This window comes from Astyanax mexicanus, chromosome 11 (genome assembly GCF_023375975.1).
Source record: "Astyanax mexicanus isolate ESR-SI-001 chromosome 11, AstMex3_surface, whole genome shotgun sequence".
Lineage (NCBI taxonomy): Eukaryota > Metazoa > Chordata > Actinopteri > Characiformes > Acestrorhamphidae > Astyanax > Astyanax mexicanus.
Window position 1 is genome coordinate 35,084,444 of NC_064418.1, and position 17,648 is coordinate 35,102,091.

The 17,648-nt window shown below is 36.8% G+C and overlaps 1 protein-coding gene across 1 annotated transcript; it reads right to left on the reverse strand.

Moving 5' to 3' along the window:
- Positions 1-9,051: 9,051 nt before the first annotated feature.
- On the reverse strand, positions 9,052-17,233 carry insig2 (insulin induced gene 2). The gene is made up of 6 exons (XM_007261051.4): positions 17,098-17,233; positions 14,599-14,925; positions 12,842-12,966; positions 11,843-12,009; positions 11,617-11,716; positions 9,052-11,173 (listed from the first exon to the last, which is right to left on the reverse strand). Exons 2-6 carry the CDS (start codon positions 14,843-14,845, stop codon positions 11,132-11,134), a joined length of 681 nt encoding a protein of 226 aa, XP_007261113.1. The 5' UTR covers positions 14,846-14,925; positions 17,098-17,233; the 3' UTR covers positions 9,052-11,131.
- Between the last annotated feature and the right edge of the window lie 415 nt (positions 17,234-17,648).

The window sequence follows — 17,648 nt, forward strand, 5'->3', positions numbered from 1 at the left end:
GGGTTAATAGACTCAATTATTTTATTGTTATACTTTCGCTGCATCTTTCTTTCTATTGAGTTCCTTTCTGACCTGTTCCCGCTGTCAACACTAGCTATGTGATTTCCCACTGTGGGATTAAACAGATAATCTTATCTTAATGAGGGAGTTCTGTATCAGTAACATTAACTTTACAGAACAGCAGTGGTGCCTTTTAGTACCCAGCCGAGTTAAACACATCAGCTCATTAAATATCATTGGCATTAAAATGTCCATGTTCTAATAGTTTTACTGTTTTAGTGTTTTTGAGATCAGATGTTGAATCAGATTGGTAGTGGTGGGTAACTTTCGTTATACTCAGCTTTACTACAGTGATGTAAATTTATTGTTAACACTTTGTTAACCATATGATTTTCTCATTTTACTGAGCTATGGTTTATTAAAGGTTGAACGTATGACGTTGAAACAACGTTACTATATCAACGTTGAGTCACTGTTCAAAATCAACGTTGATTCAACGTTGCGTAAAAACGTTCGGCGTGCTTAAAAGTGCTTCCCGTGCTCGCAACGCTCCGCGTGCGTAAAAGAGCATTGTATGTAAAAAGTGCCTAAAAGTCTTTGCTTTATGCAAAGATTGTTGAGAGTGCTCAGACTAAAATTCAATAGCTATAGAGGAAACAAACAAGTCTATCCGGGAAAAATACTTCACTCAGAAAGGAACATCATGGGGCTGGAAAAGTAAAACTGAGAGACTCACCTTAACTTCAGCTCGTTAGATTGAGGAGCTCTCACTGCTTCTCTAATCTCTTCTCCCAACTTCTCTGTTCCAGATCAACACAACAGCAGAGCGGCAGAGCAGCAGAGCGGATAAGAACTGTTTATATTATTTGTATTTATTTTGTTATATATTTTATTTTATTTTGATTCACTTTTCAAAATAAACGTTGATTCAACTATAACATCTACGTTGATCAACGTTGAAATGACAGCTGGGATTAGCATTAAAACGCTGATCTTTAGATGGAGATCTGTGTGGCTTGTCTGCAGAAGATTTGTGGTGTTTTTACCGGAGATGGTCGCCCCACAAGGTTTACTCATTGTCTTGTTTTTCGTTATGTCAAATGAGAAATATATGGTCTCTCCTGTTTTGTCATCGTTTTATGTATTTTTTATTTAGTTATCACCTCGTCTTGAAAAAAAGGTTCGTTGACGAAAATATGAGGCAAATTATTCGTCAACGAAATTAACACTGCCTGCTACAGACCTGTAATGGGGCTAGCCTTGCTTATAAGCGCATGCAGTGTGTATAAGAGAATGCAGTGCGTAAAAACTCTCACCGTGCATAAAAACGTTTGCTTTAAAAGGGCATCCCGTGCGTAAAAAGCGCATTCCGTGCGTAAAAGCGTGATCTGTGCATAAAAAACGCAATCCGTGCGTAAAAGCGCATTCCGTGCGTAAAATACGCATCCCGTGCGTAAAAGCGCAATCCGTGCGTAAAAGCGCATTCCGTGCGTAAAAGCGCATTCCGTGCGTAAAAGAACATTCCGTGCGTAAATAGTATCCTGTGCTTAAAAGCGCATCCCGTGCGTAAAAAGCGCATTCCGTGCATACAAACGCACCCCGTGCATTAAAACGTTCGCTTTAAAAACGCATCCCATGCGTAAAAGCGCGATCCGTGCATAAAACACGCAATCCGTGCGTAAAAACGTTCGGCATGCGTAAAAGCGCATTCGTGCGTAAAAACTCATTCCGTGCGTAAAAACGCATCATGTGCTTAACAACGTTTGGCGTGCGTAAAAGTGCTTCCCGTTCTCGAAACGCTCCGCGTGCGTAAAAGAGCATTAGGTATGTAAAAATAAGTGCCTAAAAGTGTTTGCTGTATGCAAAGATTGTTGAGAGTGCTCAGACTAAAATCCAATAGCTATAGAGAAAACAAACAGGTTACTATACTCAGATTAATTATTCATAGGCTATTATATATATTTTTTTAACCTATATGCATTTACTTGACTTGAAACAAAACAATCTTTCATTCAAAACAGTTCTAGTTCCTTGACTTGTAGCTCTGTTTGGTGTTACATAGAATCACTTTTTAAAGGTTCTGTATAGAGCCATACAAAGAGTTTCCATGAGAGGGAAATTATCTATCGGGGAAAATTAAATATTTATTTAAAAAAAAAAATTGTCTACTTCAAACTGAGGGACTCACCTTAACTTCAGCTGGTTAGATTGAAGAGCTCTCACTACTTCTCTTATCTCTTCTCTCAACTTCTCTGTGCCAGATCAGCACGTGAGGCAGAGCAGCAGAGCGGATAAGAACTGTTTATATTATTTGTATTTATTTTGTTATATATTTTATATTTATTTTATATTTTATTTTTTTTATTTTATCTTATCTTATATGAAAACTTTTCTTTTTTCGGTGTAAATGGACATTAAGATTAAAATTTAGTTTCACCTCATGTACCACATGTTATGCCAATCAAAATAAAGTCTTTTTGAATCTTTGAATTCTTAAATCCGTGTTACACCACCAGAGGGCGCTAATAAATGGATAAAGTGCTTGGGAGCTCAACCTGGACTCCTGTGACTCGCTCTAAAAGAAAAAAAAGTAAAGTATAAGTGGGTATCACTCTAGAGCAGTTAGCTCTAGCCCAAGGAACTATAAGTTCCACTGGTTCCTGTTTACGGCGGAGAGAACCAACTACCATTAGAAAAAAGGTGACGTCTCTTTAGTAAACTTAAATTTAATACGTCCACTGGAGCCCAGTACACCCATAAATATTACAGAGAAAAGCAATAAAAGCAATTGTGGTAGATAGACAGCTAGGTTAGTTAGATATCCTTTAGCTGCATGTTAACAGCAATGTTAGACATTAACTGATAAACTGACAAACAACGTTGAATAAGCTTCTCTGGATAATGTTTAAAAGAGAACCACGATCTCTCCATCTTTTGCAATTTTCTCCTTCCTTCTGTGTTGTGCTAACGTTGAAATTTTAACGTTGAATCAACATAATCAGCATTTTACATTTCATCACCATATCATTTCTAAAAACAGTTGTATGGAGGAATAAAACAGTGTTTTAGTTGTATTTGCAGTAACTGCTTTTTAATTTAACATCATGTTCATGTTCTAATAGTTTTACTGTTTTAGTGTTTTTGAGATGTTGAATCAGATTGGTAGTGGTGGGTAACTTTTGTTATACTCAACTTTACTACAGTGATGTAGATTTATTGTTAACACTTTGTTAACCCTAGGATTTTCTAATTTTAGTGAGCTATGGTTTATTAAAGGCTTAACGTTTGACGTTAAAACTACGTTGTTATTCAACGTTGGTTCACTGTTCAAAATCAACGTCTATTAATTGTTGAAATGCCAGCTGGGATTAGCACTAAAACGCTGGTCTTTAGATGGAGATCTGTGTGACTTGTCTGCAGAAGCCTGAAAGATTTGTGGTGTTTTTACCGGAGATGGTCGCCCCACAAGGTTTACTCATTGTCTTGTTCTTCGCGATGTGAAAGGGGAAGTATATGGTCTCTCCTGTTTCGTCATCGTTTTCGTCTTGAAAAAAAAAGGTTCGTTGACGAAAATTATTCGTCAACGTAATTGACACTGCCTGCTAAAGGGCCTGTAAAATCGCGAGCCTTGCTTACAGCGCATGCAGTGTGTATAAGAGCAAGCTGTATGTAAAAACTCTTGCCGTGCATAAAAACGTATCCCGTGCATAAAAACGTTCGCTTTAAAAACGCATCCCATGCTTAAAAGCGTGTCCCGTGCGTAAAAAGCGCATTACGTGCGTAAAAGCGCATCCCATGCGTAAAAGCGCATCCCATGCGTAAAAGCGCGATCCGTGCGTAAAAGCGCATACCGTGCGTAAAAGCGCATCCCTTGCGTAAAAGCGCAATCCGTGCGTAAAAGTGCGATCCGTGCATAAAAACGCATCCCGTGCGTAACTATGTTTGGCATGCGTAAAAACACATTCTGTGCATAAAAACGCAGCCCGTGCATAACAACGTTTGGCGTGCGTAAAAACGCATTCAGTGCAAAAGCGCATTCCGTGCGTATTAATTGTCTGCAGAAGATTTGTGGTGTTACTCCCGGAGATGGTGGCCCCACACGGTTTACTCATTGTCTTGTTTTTCGTTATGTCAAAGGAGAAATACGCATCCCGCGCTGTTTGGTGTTACATAGAATCACTTTTTAAAGGTTCTGTTTAGAGCCATACGAAGAGTTACCATAAGAGGGAAATCATCTATCGGGGAAAATTTAATTTTTCTTTAAAAAAAATTGTCTACTTCACCCAGAAAGGAACATTATGGGGCTGGAAAAGTAAAACTGAGCCTCACCTTAACTTCAGCTGGTTAGATTAAGGAGCTCTCACTACTTCTCTTATCTCTTCTCCCAACTTCCCTGTCCCAGATCAGCACAACAGCAGAGCGGCAGAGCTACCACCAGAGGGCGCTAATAAATGGATAAAGTGCTTGGGAGCTCAACCTGGACTCCTGTGACTCGCTCTGAAAGGAAACCAAGTAAAGTAAAAGTGGGTATCACTCTAGAGCAGTTAGCTCTAGCCCAAGGAGCTATAAGTTCCACTGGTTTCTGTTTACGGCGGAGAGAACCAACTACCATTAGAAAAAAGGTGACGTCTCTTTAGTAAACCTAAATTTAATACGTCCACTGGAGCCCAGTACACCCATAAATATTACAGAGAAAAGCAATAAAAGCATTTGTGGTAGATAGGCAGCTAAGTTAGTTAGATAAACTATACCTTTATATTTTGACTATACTTATTATATTTCTCTACAGTTAAACTGATGAATAAGCATTTAAGAGACTTTCCACATTAGCAGTGCTGTGTGTTGCTGCAGACCTGCTATCAGTGTTAATTTTGAGAACAAATGTTGATTTTGTTTTAGTCATAGTCTTGTTACGAAAATGTAATTTAGTTTTAGTCATAATTTAGTTATCTATTAAAATCTTTAAAATGTCAAGGGTGTAAATGTAAATGCTTTCTCATCCCTTGAATTATTAACACTTGTACTAAATGAAACATGTATTAACCAGTTGTGTAACATGTGAAATATATTTATATTTATATATGATTTAACGTTTATTATTATAGTAAGTGTGTGACTGTAAATATTTTTAATGTGTGGAACGTAAACCCCGTAATTAAAGCATTTGAATGGTTAAATAGCTTAAACAGAGCTATAGATGCGAAAACACAGTTTTTAAAGGAGTTTCATCTCCAGCACTAATCCAGCACACCTCGCTGCCTCGCTACATTCTATAAATAAGTTCAAAAACACATATTCACACACTCTCTGAGCCTCGTCCTGTAGAGATGCTCTCAGGACGTACTTAGAGACTTCATGAGTTAAAATAAGAAACGTATGAGAATGTTCTGTAAGGAATTTTACACAGACTTTTGAGTTAATAGATTCCCTTTTTTGTTGTTATATTTTCGCTGCATCTTTTTTTCTATTGACTTTCTTTCTGACCTGTTCCTGCTGTCACACTAGCTATATGTTTTCCCGCTGTGGGACTAAATATATGATCTTATCTTAATGAGGGAGTTCTGTAACAGTAACATTAACTTTACAGAACAGCAGAGGTGTCTTTTAGAGTTAAACACATCAGCACATGAAACAACATTAGCATTAAAACGCTGATCTTTAGATGTGTGACTTGCCTGCAGAAGCCTGAAAGATTTGTGGTGTTTTTACCCATACCTGTCAAGTTTTAGATTTAAAAATAAGGGACATTTTCCTCTGTCCACTCCCACCAGCCCAACGACGGTTCAGTATCCCGTACATTTTAAGACAGGTTTTAAAAAAATCTAAAATAACCACATGTGAAACACTTACAGACTACAATTAGATTATCAGAATCTGAAATGTTGTGGACATTCCTACATATGTCACTCTTTTAATACAGCCAAATTAAAACCCCTTTTCTAGATATTTAAAAAAAGGTTAAGATGTCATGTCTTTTTTTGGCATAATGCACTCTTTTATATGATATATTTTTTTATTTAATGGATTTAAAATTGAACAAAAGGTGCACAAATTCTGCAAAATGACTGTTGGTGACCTAAAAATAGTATCATGAGCTTTTACTAAAAGGACATGGACCAGATATATTCTATCAGTAAAATTAGTCCTAATGGGCCTACTAAATTAATAATTTTTAATTAATACTTCTTTCTTTTGATCACTCCTGATCAGTCCAGTTCATTTCGGTCCTCTACACATTTCCAGTAAAACTGAGTCACAAACTTTATTTTTTTATTTCAAGAGGTTTAATCTGTGTGTTTTATTTCGGAGACGAGTATTTTTAAGCAGCTATCAGAAAAATCTCATCACAGTTTTGCATGATTAGCCTACCGTTACCTTTCTTTTAGAAAAATCGCTGTATATCCAGATCTGTTTTAACATCAGCTGCTCCGACTAGCTGCCTGAACTCACCGCGACGGGGGGGGGGCTTCCCCACACTGACCCTCCTTTGCAAGCTGATTGGCTGTTTCTCCTGAAAGGCGGGACTTTCTCCTTGAACCGGCTCCACGATTGGTTAAGAGACACAGAGCGGTCAGTGCCCTGTCTCCTCAATAATATATGTTTTTTATTTTAATATAATACGGGACATTTACGGGAAAATAATAATACGGGAGGACGGCGGGAAAAAGGAGTAAAATACGGTAGTTTCCCGGCCAAAACGGGAGACTTGACAGGTATGGTTTTTACCGGAGATAATCCTCACAAGGTTTACTCATTGTCTTGTTTTTCGCGACGTCAAAGGAGAAATATGTGGTCTCTCCTATTTCGTCATCGTTTACTGTATTTTTATTTAATTATAGTCTCGTTTTCGTCTTGAAAAAAAGGTTCGTTGACGAAAACTATGACGAAAATTATTCGTCACGAAATAAACACTGCCTGCTACAGACCTATCAAACGCATTATAGGTAAAAACGCTCGCTGTGAGTAAAAGCGCATTCCGTGCGTAAAAGCGCATCCCGTACATAAAAGTGCATCTCGTGCGTAAAAGTGCATCCCGTGCGTAAAAGTGCAATCCGTCTGCAAAAACGCTCTGTGTGAGTAAAAGCGCATCCCATGCGTAAAAGTGCATCCCGTGCGTAAAAGCGCATCCCTTGCGTAAAAGTGCATCCCGTGCGTAAAAGCGCATTCCGTGCGTAAAAGCGCACCCCGTGCGTAAAAGCGAATTCCGTGCGTAAAAACGTTTGGTGTGCGTAAAAACGCATTCTGTGCGTAAAAGCTCATCCCGTGTGTAGGAGCGCATCCCGTGCGTAACAACGCTCGTCGTGCGTAAAAGTGCATTCCGTGCGTAAAAACGTTTGGCGTGCGTAAAAACGTTTGGCGTGCGTAAAAATGCATTCTGTGCGTAAAAGCTCATCCCGTGCGTAAGAGAGCATCCCGTGCGTAAAAACGCTCGCCGTGATTAAAAGTGCATCCCGTGCATAAAAGCACAATTCGGCATAAAAGCTTGTTTATGTTATTTGTATTTATTTAGTTAAATATTTTATATTTTATTTTTATTTTATTTTATCTTACATAATAAATGCTCTTTTGGGTGTACATGGACTGTAAGATTGCAATTTCGTTTCACCTCATGTACCTCATGTTATGCCAATCAAAACAAAGTGTCCTTAAATCTTTGAATTCTTTAATCCGTGTTACACCACCAGAGGGCGCTCCCGACTGAGTCCAAATAAATGGATTCATATGGAGCAACTAAGAAAAATCAGTTTATGATATTCTTTTACTTAAAGTTGCACTTAACAACAACAAATATTTCAGTACCGAAGACTAATATTTAAAGTTTTTATGCTGCTATAGCAAATTTTGTTGCTCCTTTCCTACTCCAATTTTTCTTTTTTTTAATTCTACTTTATTTTATTTCATTTTTATATCTATCTATTTAACAATTGCTGTTTGGGTGTATCTAGACCGTGAGAATACAATTTCGTTCTACCTCAGGTACCACATGTGATGCGAATGACAAAGTCTACTAGAATCCTTAAAATTGTCTCCCTCCTAAACCACCAATTGCTATTAATGATATTGTTAAAATTGGAAGTGCTCAATAACCACAACTCATAAAACCATAAAAGTTGACAAGACTCTGCTGACTCAATATCTTTAAAATAAAAAGTTAAAATAAAAAAATAATTTGTAATAATAATTTGCTAGGATGAACTGACCTGGCCATGTTTACCGTTATTTTGTGGACAGTAACTCATCTGCCCTAAACCTTCCTTTTGATGGCTTTAGAGAGCTCAAGGCACTGGGAATGATCAAGAGAAAACCAATTATATGAGGTATAAATTAGTGATGTCAAGCGTAAGACTTTTAAAAGTGGATATTTAAATGTAAAAAAAATTTACATTTGAAAACTTTTTATTATTTATTTTAGTAGTGTCAATCTATTTAAAAAATAAATGTATTAATCAAAATAATATTCTGTGAGTAATTATAAAGCAAAATCAGTAATGAAAAAGTGAAAATGCTGGTATTTTCCCTGTATTGCCAGTGTTGTGTACCTGGCAAAATGACCTGACCCATTTAACGTTATTGGAACATCTCAGTGTAGTTTTGATCCATATTTCTGCATAGGTAAAATGTAATCGACCTTTTTCGACCATGTTTACATTCAAATGAGATTGGTAAATAAAAGTTTAAAATTATATACTTACAACAATAAATGTGAGTGTCCTATTTTTTAAATCAGGACCATTTCTATTAATTAGTCAAAGTAAAAAAAAAATAAAAATAATGTGTTTACTTATTGTTCCATAATAAAAAACGTATACATGGTGTGTTATTTTTTATATGATTAGATGTAAAAAGAAGAAATTAAGAAATATAGAAATCTTCCTTCATTTATTCTTTATGGGGCAGTTTCACAGACAGGGATTGAGCCTAGTCTTGGACTACACAGCATTTTGAATATAAAGTTTCCATTGAAATGAAAATATAGTCTACGACTAGGCTTAATCCTGTTTTGCTTAACAGTCCCATTGTCTTTGCAGGTTAAAAAACACAATTGGCAAATACAATAAAAAAAACAGTTTTATTTAAGAGCTGGTATCTTTCCAGTAAAATGCTGAAGTGTGGATGAAAATCCACAGAAAAATCTGTAAGTGCAGTTTCACTCTTTTTATCAGTTTTAAACCGCAACCTGAAGTTATAGCTGTTTATGCTGCATGTTCCAGAGCACACTGGTCCAGTTTTCCACACGGTGAATGCTGTCCTGAACAGTCACTTATTAACCAAGGCTTTTAGCCCAAGACTGTATTTGATCTGTTTCCTGAAATCAGTCCATAATGTTCACTGTTTACTGAATCAAAAATGGTGTGGAAAACAATGTTTCTGAGGTTTTCAGCTACTAGAGAAATTATCAGGCATTTACTTGTAAAATGATTACATAAAAATAATAACATATTCATTAACACGTTGTAACACTTGCACAAAAATGTGTACTTTCCCCTTTTGCTCCTTCTTTTGCCCAAGTTCATTTGATGAAAAATGTTTAATTATTATTAAATTATACAGGTAATTTCCCTTCACTTGCATAACTGCAAACAAGAACACCCTTTCCAAAACGCAAATAAAAAAAAACTAAATTCAACACTAGGCCTGTCACGATAATTACATTATCAAGTTATCATAAAATATGTGGTCATTTCTTCAATATTTTTTGCTGACCTAGACACGGCTGTTTATGTTTACTCACTGATGCAAGGCCATTAACGTGAATGAGTTGGAGACTTGCAGACTGTTTTATTTATTTAAATGTAATATTTTAATTCCAATGTTATTTAAAAAGGTGTAATTGCATTATATGCTATACGAGAATGACCTTAAAATGACAGTAATATTGTTTTTTTTTCAATTATTTCAGACACTATATAATCCAAATTAAGATAGTTATTGTGACAGGCCTACTCTTAAAATAACAATAATTTCATTTATCGCAATAATTTCTGGGGAAATATATAGTCCAAACATTTTCCAAAAAGTTTATGGTGAAAAGCCTATACAACACTCTCCAAAAACTCCCACTATTCAGTTCCATTCAAAGGTTGTTAAGGAGCAGAAATGGACAGTAGTACCAGGTCTGCTGACGGCTCCCTTTAAAGCAATAGATTTAGTCAAACCACTTTTACAAAGATATCAGTAATGTTAAGGCTGTGGCAAACATCAGTGGATTTAAATTAGTGTGCAAAAGCAGTGCTTTTTTTCTTGTCGTGGGGTAGAAAGAGAGAGAGATTAAAAGTGTTGTGAGCAAACAGGGAATGCTGAAGAGAAGTTCAATGGTTAGTGTTGCAATACAATACCTGGTTTAACACTGATTGTGCTCCTGCTCTCTTACACACACAGAGCCGTTTATCATATTGCCTGTGTGCTAGTAAGTATGAACTTGCTGTGTAGGGACCTATCATACAGAAAAACATACTGTAAACAGAGTTAATTGTACTGTTATAGTTCTGCTTGCTTGTTTCAGAAAACAATGCTAGAAGAGGCTTTTAAGCCACCATATTCCTTCTTATTGATAAAATGGCTTACAGATATGATTGAAATCTCACTTAAATGTATATGTCCATTCTAGGGATTATATTTCTATGTTTTTACCTCAGAAGCCATGTGTGCGCATGTTTTTGACTTTTTCTCATGTTCACACTTCGGCAAACAGCACCTTTCGAGTGAATGACCTTAAAACGTGGGAAGTATTGACCACAATGTTGAGTAATAGAGGGGAGTATTCTGGTCAGTAGGGATGGATCCGTCAGTTTGTCAGTCAGTTTGGCACATCCCAGCCGAGAGTTTTAACAGCACTGCTGAGACAATGCATGTGCGAGTTTCACACACTCTAAAGGCTGAAGCCAGAGGGCAAAAAGGTTTCAATTTTATTCCAAGCTCCAGCTTTCTTCAGTTCTGAAGACGCAGAGCTTAAATGCACCGACAGCCAACGAGTAAGCACCAATCCCCACAATGTCCCACTGTCTTAAAAAATGTTGGAGACGTCAACTTTGCCTCCATCTGCTGTAAATCACTCCAATGCTGTGAAGGTTTGTGTGTTTCCTTATATTTGCACCAATCTCATCCTTGTCCTGAGGGCGGGAAGAGTCTCTCAGTCCTGGTGGGATTTCTCTTGAACTACTTTACACTCATACTAAGGAGAAAGAGAATATGAGAGAGAGAGAGAGAGAAACAAAAAGAAAAACACATTAAGTATTATTATGCAACACATGTTTATTACAAGAGCAAACATGCGGCTATTACTGTCCTGCTTGCTTGTCACAGATCACAAACACACATTTCTACAATATGCTTTCAGGCCTTCATATCCTTATGGTTAAAATGGCTTAAAGATATGCCATTTTAATGTGTATATCCTTTAAAGTGATTTTTTCTATGGTTCATGTAGATACAGAAAATGTTTTGTGCTAAAAAGAACTCTTTACGATCTCCTATAAAATAAACATGAAGAACCACTACTATACTACTCAAAGGACCTTTAAATTGCTATATACATTGACATGATTTAATACAAAAGCAGTAAAGACCCTTCTCCCCCATTTTTTAAGAATGTCATGTTTGTTGGTGTGCACTTACAAGAGCGAGTTGTCGTCCTATATTGCCCATAGTGATCACGCCAGCGAAAAAAATGCAGGGCAGCCAGGAACGGATGTACAGGAAGTCTGGAGAGGTATACCTGTGAAATACATGCATATAAATAGGGAGATATTATGTACTAAAACCTAAAACTTGTTTGTAGAAATAAAACAGCGAAAGGAGAGAGACAAAATATTTAAATAAAGAAAAAGAAAGAGACACTTACTGAAACACTCCATTGTAGACAAGCAGCTGTGTGGCAAGAGTTGCAAGCAACGCAATGGCAACTCCCAGACCAAAGCCACTGCGAGATCGGTCGAACGTCCACCACAACCCCACTGACAACGCAGCCAGGGTCAGAGAGAGCTGCACATTATTCGCAAAATCCACCTTCTGACCATCAGGAGGTTAAAGAAAGTAATACATTGAGGCTATATTGGCAATTCTACGGTATATCTGAAAACGTATATTTAAAAAAAACCTAAAAAATACCAGAACATCCTGGTCTAATAAATCAAGATATATAGGTTTAAATCCTTCCATAAGAAGCATGACTACCTACTTTCTTACATTGTTACCTATGCTTTACTAAATTCTTTCCCTGGCATAGTAATAATAATAATAATAATAATGTTGTACCAATAAAGACAATCAATTACATTACATCAACATGAAATTTGAATTCAGGGAATTCAGATGATTCTCCTCCCTAACTCCCCAACAAACTACCTACTGCTACCAGAGCAGGAACATCCCTCACTACTCTTAAGTACCTCCTAAAGACTGAGCTCTTCAAAGAGCACTTACTTACCTAACAGCTCCAACAAACTATGGTAACTACTTCCAACCTCATTCCCTGCTCCTCTGCCCTTTTCTTCCTTCTTTCTTCCTCCTTTTTCTCCTTTCTTGCTCCATCACATTATTACCCTTCTGACCTCTTTTTAAGGCTTTCCAAAATGTTTTTCTTTTTGCCTTAGATTTTAACATCCTCTAATGCTTATGTTCCTTAGCATTTGTAGGTCGAATTGGATAAAAGACTCCACTAAATGCAATGTAATGTAATTTTTGTCATGATGTATGTGGTGTAAACCACATGAAAAATATATACATTTTCTGCAGTGTATAATTTGCAAATGATTTTTCTCTTCAATATTGTAAAGCGCTGTGTGTATGTGAAAAGACAGCAGTGTTGAGGTGCTGCTCTCATGTGGTGAGAGAAGGATACAGCGCTAGCATGGTTAATCCCAACAAACACAGCTACACAGCGCATCACACTGGACCACTCGCGCTTTAGCTTATGGGGCTCCCCTAGACGCCTGTCTATGCAGGGATACAGCAGCCCAATCAGAGCTGTGGAGAAAAGAGAGAAAAAAGAAAAGAAGTTTACAAAACAGCAAACACAGAAAAAACAAGTTTGTTGAGATAATTTCCTGATTAACTGAATAAAACTGCCAAATAAAATCCACTATCAAAGGTTGTCATAGACTTTTTCATTTGCTATGTTTTGTACAAAATTGTATGTACGCCTTACTGAGCATAGGTCACTGTAATAAGGCTCAAATGACAAAAGGGCAGGCAAGGGCAATATGACATAACAGTATTGTAGGGCTTTTTTAGGACACATTAATTCTCTCTTTATTAAAATCAAGCTGTCCGATTCAAATGATGTGCGGTAGCTGTCTCTGCCCACATACTTAATTATTAATAATTATTATTTCACTTGGCATGGAATTAATTAAGAAAAACATCCACTAGAGTTTCCGACAAGGAAAGGAGGAGGAGGAGGCCATTATAATGTAGTTCCTACAGCACTGTAAACAAATGTGCACAAATACAGACGAGATTTACAGAGTACTGACAAATGTCCATATCCATATATCCTGTTTGCACTTTGATCACTGAGCATATCCAACAAGCAAGTTCACAGAAAAGACTTAAGTATTTAAAATGTTTCCTATATAGTATGGGTGTCACGATTTCTATATTTAATCAAAATTATGTCATGTTGTCGAGCATCGAAGTCAAAAAGACGATCCCTCCCGCAAATGGCGCAGCACGCTACTCAAATGGCGCAGCGCACTACGCAAATGGCGCAGCGCACTACGCAAATGGCGCAGCGCGTTACGCAAACGACGAAGCGCGCTACGCAAACGGCGCAGCGCACTACGCAAACGGCGCAGCGCACTGTAGCCAACGCCGCTGCTCAAAGAACAGCCCTTTCTCCAGAGAATGTGGACATTCTCATCTTCTTAAAGAAAAACGTGAAAATATAAAAATAACAGTTGTTTTGTCTAGCCTCAAATATGTTAATAGTTTTGGTACCTTAAGGAGCATCTTTCTCTCAGATAAAGTTAATAATATATCTTTGTTAAAGAAAAAACTTGTCATTCTCTAGGACTGAAAAAGTCTTAAAGTCTTATTTTTCATGTTTAACTGTTATAGTAGGACAGAGTTCAGTTTCTAATTGTCCTATTATTTTGTACATGACTGTTCCTGTATTTTTTGTATTATTTATTTTGTTAATGTTATGTTATGCGCACACTGCTGCTACCAAAAAAGCCACTAGATGGCATTACAAATATATCTTAAGTTAATTATTTAAATTTGACCATTAGTGCCTAATGTGCTGTATTACAGATCACTTGAATCACTCTGCATCACTTATATCAAGCCCACCTTTTGAAATAAGATATTGTAAATTTGATTAATCAAACCAATGAATGACCATAGACTAATCTAAAACTGGCATAGGCCTCTCTCATGTATATAAAAAAGAAAAATGAAAATTGAGAATCGAATCGAACCGTGAGCCTAAAATCAGAAATAAAATCGAATCGAGGATTTAGAGAATCGTGACACCCCTACTATATAGGGTTTGTTTAATTATTTTCACTTGGATTATCAATAAAACACAGTCAAAACATCTGCATATAACTTTATCCTCACTAAAGCTGCTGGCCTGTATGGAAAAGTGCAAATTACCTGATGCTGTGCCACAGCAGGGTGGGACCCACCATGCTGAAGAGAAGATGCTACTGATGACATCAGGAGGGAAGAGGGTGACATTGCGCTGCACCTGTAGCAGGTTTAGCACTAAGGCAAGAAACACGCCCACACCGAACAGCATGGCCCCGCGGATCAGCAGGTTAGTTGTGCGGTTTGTGATCACGCTTATGTACGGTCCCCGTGGGGCCGTCCCATTACTACTCACTCTGGTAGTCTCTGCCATGGCTGCTGTGACAGAGTGAAAACCAGAGAATCTGCAGCTACTCACTTCTTCTGCCACCGTCAGCTGACCTCACACCATACCTGCAGAACACATACACACACTCATGTCAGTATCCTCCATGTGCAGAATAATAGATATTGTTTAGCAGGGATGGACAAACAGACCCATATAAGGAGTAAATATCTTTACAGTCATGCAGAAACGCTTTATGTACATTTTGGCCATTGTGATCTAATTTTTTCAAAATATCATGATAAACTAACCAACAAAATTACTCCAAAAAATATATTTTTTTATTCCTCTATTAATTGCTAAAAAAGTATTGTCATTAGACAAATGTTTAGATTGTACAAATATTTCGAACTGTTAATTGTACACCAAGGATGTCCAAATCCTGATGTAACACAAATGACAAAACATTTTCATAACTTGCATTGTAATATTTAGTTCTATAAATGGTGTTATAAGGAACTTAAAATATTTAATTGAAGCATTTGATTTGTTAAATGATTAGAACACATGTAGTAGTAGGCCTATGACAATAATTACATTATTGACTTATCGTACAATAAATGGACATGACCAAAACAATTATGATCAGCATGATATCGTGGTATTGTGTTTATTTGTATGTCTCATATACAAATGCACTTATAGGGAATAAGAATATGAGATTATACAGCTCTGGAAAAAAAGAGACCACTTCAGTTTCTGAATCGGTTTCTCTGATTTTGCTATTTTTATATATATGTTTGAGTAAAATGAACATTGCTGTTTTATTCTATAAACTATGGACAACATTTCTTCCAAATTCCAAAAACAATATTGTCATTAAGAGCAATATATGCAGAGAAATGGCTGAAATAACAAAAAAGATGCAGAGCATTCAGACCTCAAATAATGCAGAGAAAAAATATATATATTTATAAAGTTTAGAGCAATCAGAACTGGTGGAATAACCCTGGTTTTTAATCACAGTTTTCTCCTCCACCAGTCTTACACACTGCTTTTGGACAACTTCCACTCCTGGTGCAAATATTCAATCCATCTTCCTCTTGATTTTGATTATATTCCAGAGGTTCTTAATTTGCTAAAAATCTAAGAAACTCATCATTTTTAAGTGGTCTCTTATCTTTTTACAGAGCTGTATATACACATACAATTAGTGAACAGTATTTAAATCAGTCACGCAATAACCAATACATCAATGTCTGCATACACAGAATATGGACTGCTGTAATTAAAAAAAACACACAAATATTTATAACTGCTTGGTTATGAAATTATCATTATGTCAGTGGCATTTTAATGGACTTAAAGTGACATTAATATTATTTATTGCAATAATTTCTGGGACAATAGTTTATCCACAAAATGTTAGCATAACAAGCCTATGTAGAAGCCAAAATATACTGTTAATATGAGTAAGATTTATCTCCAGCATTAACCCAGCTACATTCTGTAAATAATGAACAAATGAACAAACGCATTCACACACTGTCATGTGATGCACTCAGGATGTTCAGTATATGTCACTTATAGGGGCCTCATGAGAAAGTGAAAGACAAAGTGCTGTAAGAAACTTTCAACATCTTTTGAACGGTCTGTGGCACATACATAACCACGGGCTCTAATGGAATAAGCGATAGTATGGAAATCTTCAAACTTTAACACACAAAAGTAACAGAACGCTGACCATTAGCCAGCTCGCTAGACAAATTAGTAAGCTTGTTAAACGTTCTTATCAGGTTCACCGCGTCTCCGTGTTCACTGAACAACGTATCTAGAGATAAAGCTAGCAGAAAACACTTCGGGAAAGTAGCAGCTGCGCCTGGCAAAGCAGTCGACTCGTCATTTCTCGCTAGGCCACATCATCATCATGAAGAAACGGAGGCCCATTACTACAGCACTGATCTAGGGGTTAGCTTTAGTTAGATACATTAGCCCCTGCTTACATACTGTTAAACGTTTCGGATCAGAGGTTTTATAACTCAGAGATTTTATACAGCACCAGATACAGGCTTACACTGATCAACAGTAGTAACAGCAGTGGCGTTCAATAACTAATGCTGTTGCTAGCTGACACAGAAACTCGACTAGCGTAACGTGAGCTAACGCTAGCTATCCCAGTTCTGTAGCCCAACACAGCGCAGCCAGCTGACCTGTCCCCGCTAGCCCTCATTAGCAGCGCTTACTCTTTAACCCAAGACTGCCTCACTTTTCTCTAATCAGTGTAAACCAGCATGACCCACCATTATGGAGTTGTTTTCCTTAAACGAAGATAAACACCCAAAGGAAACTGGATATCCGCTAAGCTAACTCGCTAACGTCAGCTTTATTTACAATCTCACAACAGAGCGAAGGCTGCTCGTCCAGAACCGCTGCTACTCTCTGATTGGCCAAAATCACCAGCCAATGGGATTACGAATACGTGACGTTATTACCTCTGCCCTAAAAGTGCATTTTTTTATTTTATTTATTTTATTTGTTTTCCATGAACGCGTCTATAGTGCTTTATTATTATTATTATTATTTTTGTTTGTTTTTTAGGTGTTATACATATAAATAAAAATAAATAAAAAGTTACCAGTTTGAGTTTGAGAATTTTTTTTTCAAAGACTATTAAATCTGCACCGGCATGTAGCAAAATATAGCACTGTATGATTTAGTACAGCCTTTATTTATTTCTTAGATGTTATTTACTTAGAGGACAAATTCTTAGTTGTGTTGCACACATTGTGACTTCCTTGCTTTTTAATAGGATTTTTTAATGCACAGTTTTAAAATAATAAATTTAGTTTTT

What these genes read in the sequence shown, in the direction of transcription:
- insig2 (XM_007261051.4), bottom strand. Translation starts at nt 14,845, where the DNA reads ATGGCAGAGACTACCAGAGTGAGTAGTAATGGGACGGCCCCACGGGGA. An exon ending in GGATTAACCATGCTAGCGCT is followed by an intron (nt 12,010 to 12,841) that starts GTATCCTTCTCT and finishes CCTGATGGTCAG; the next exon opens with AAGGTGGATTTTGCGAATAA. An exon ending in GTCTACAATGGAGTGTTTCA is followed by an intron (nt 11,717 to 11,842) that starts GTAAGTGTCTCT and finishes TGTATTTCACAG; the next exon opens with GTATACCTCTCCAGACTTCC.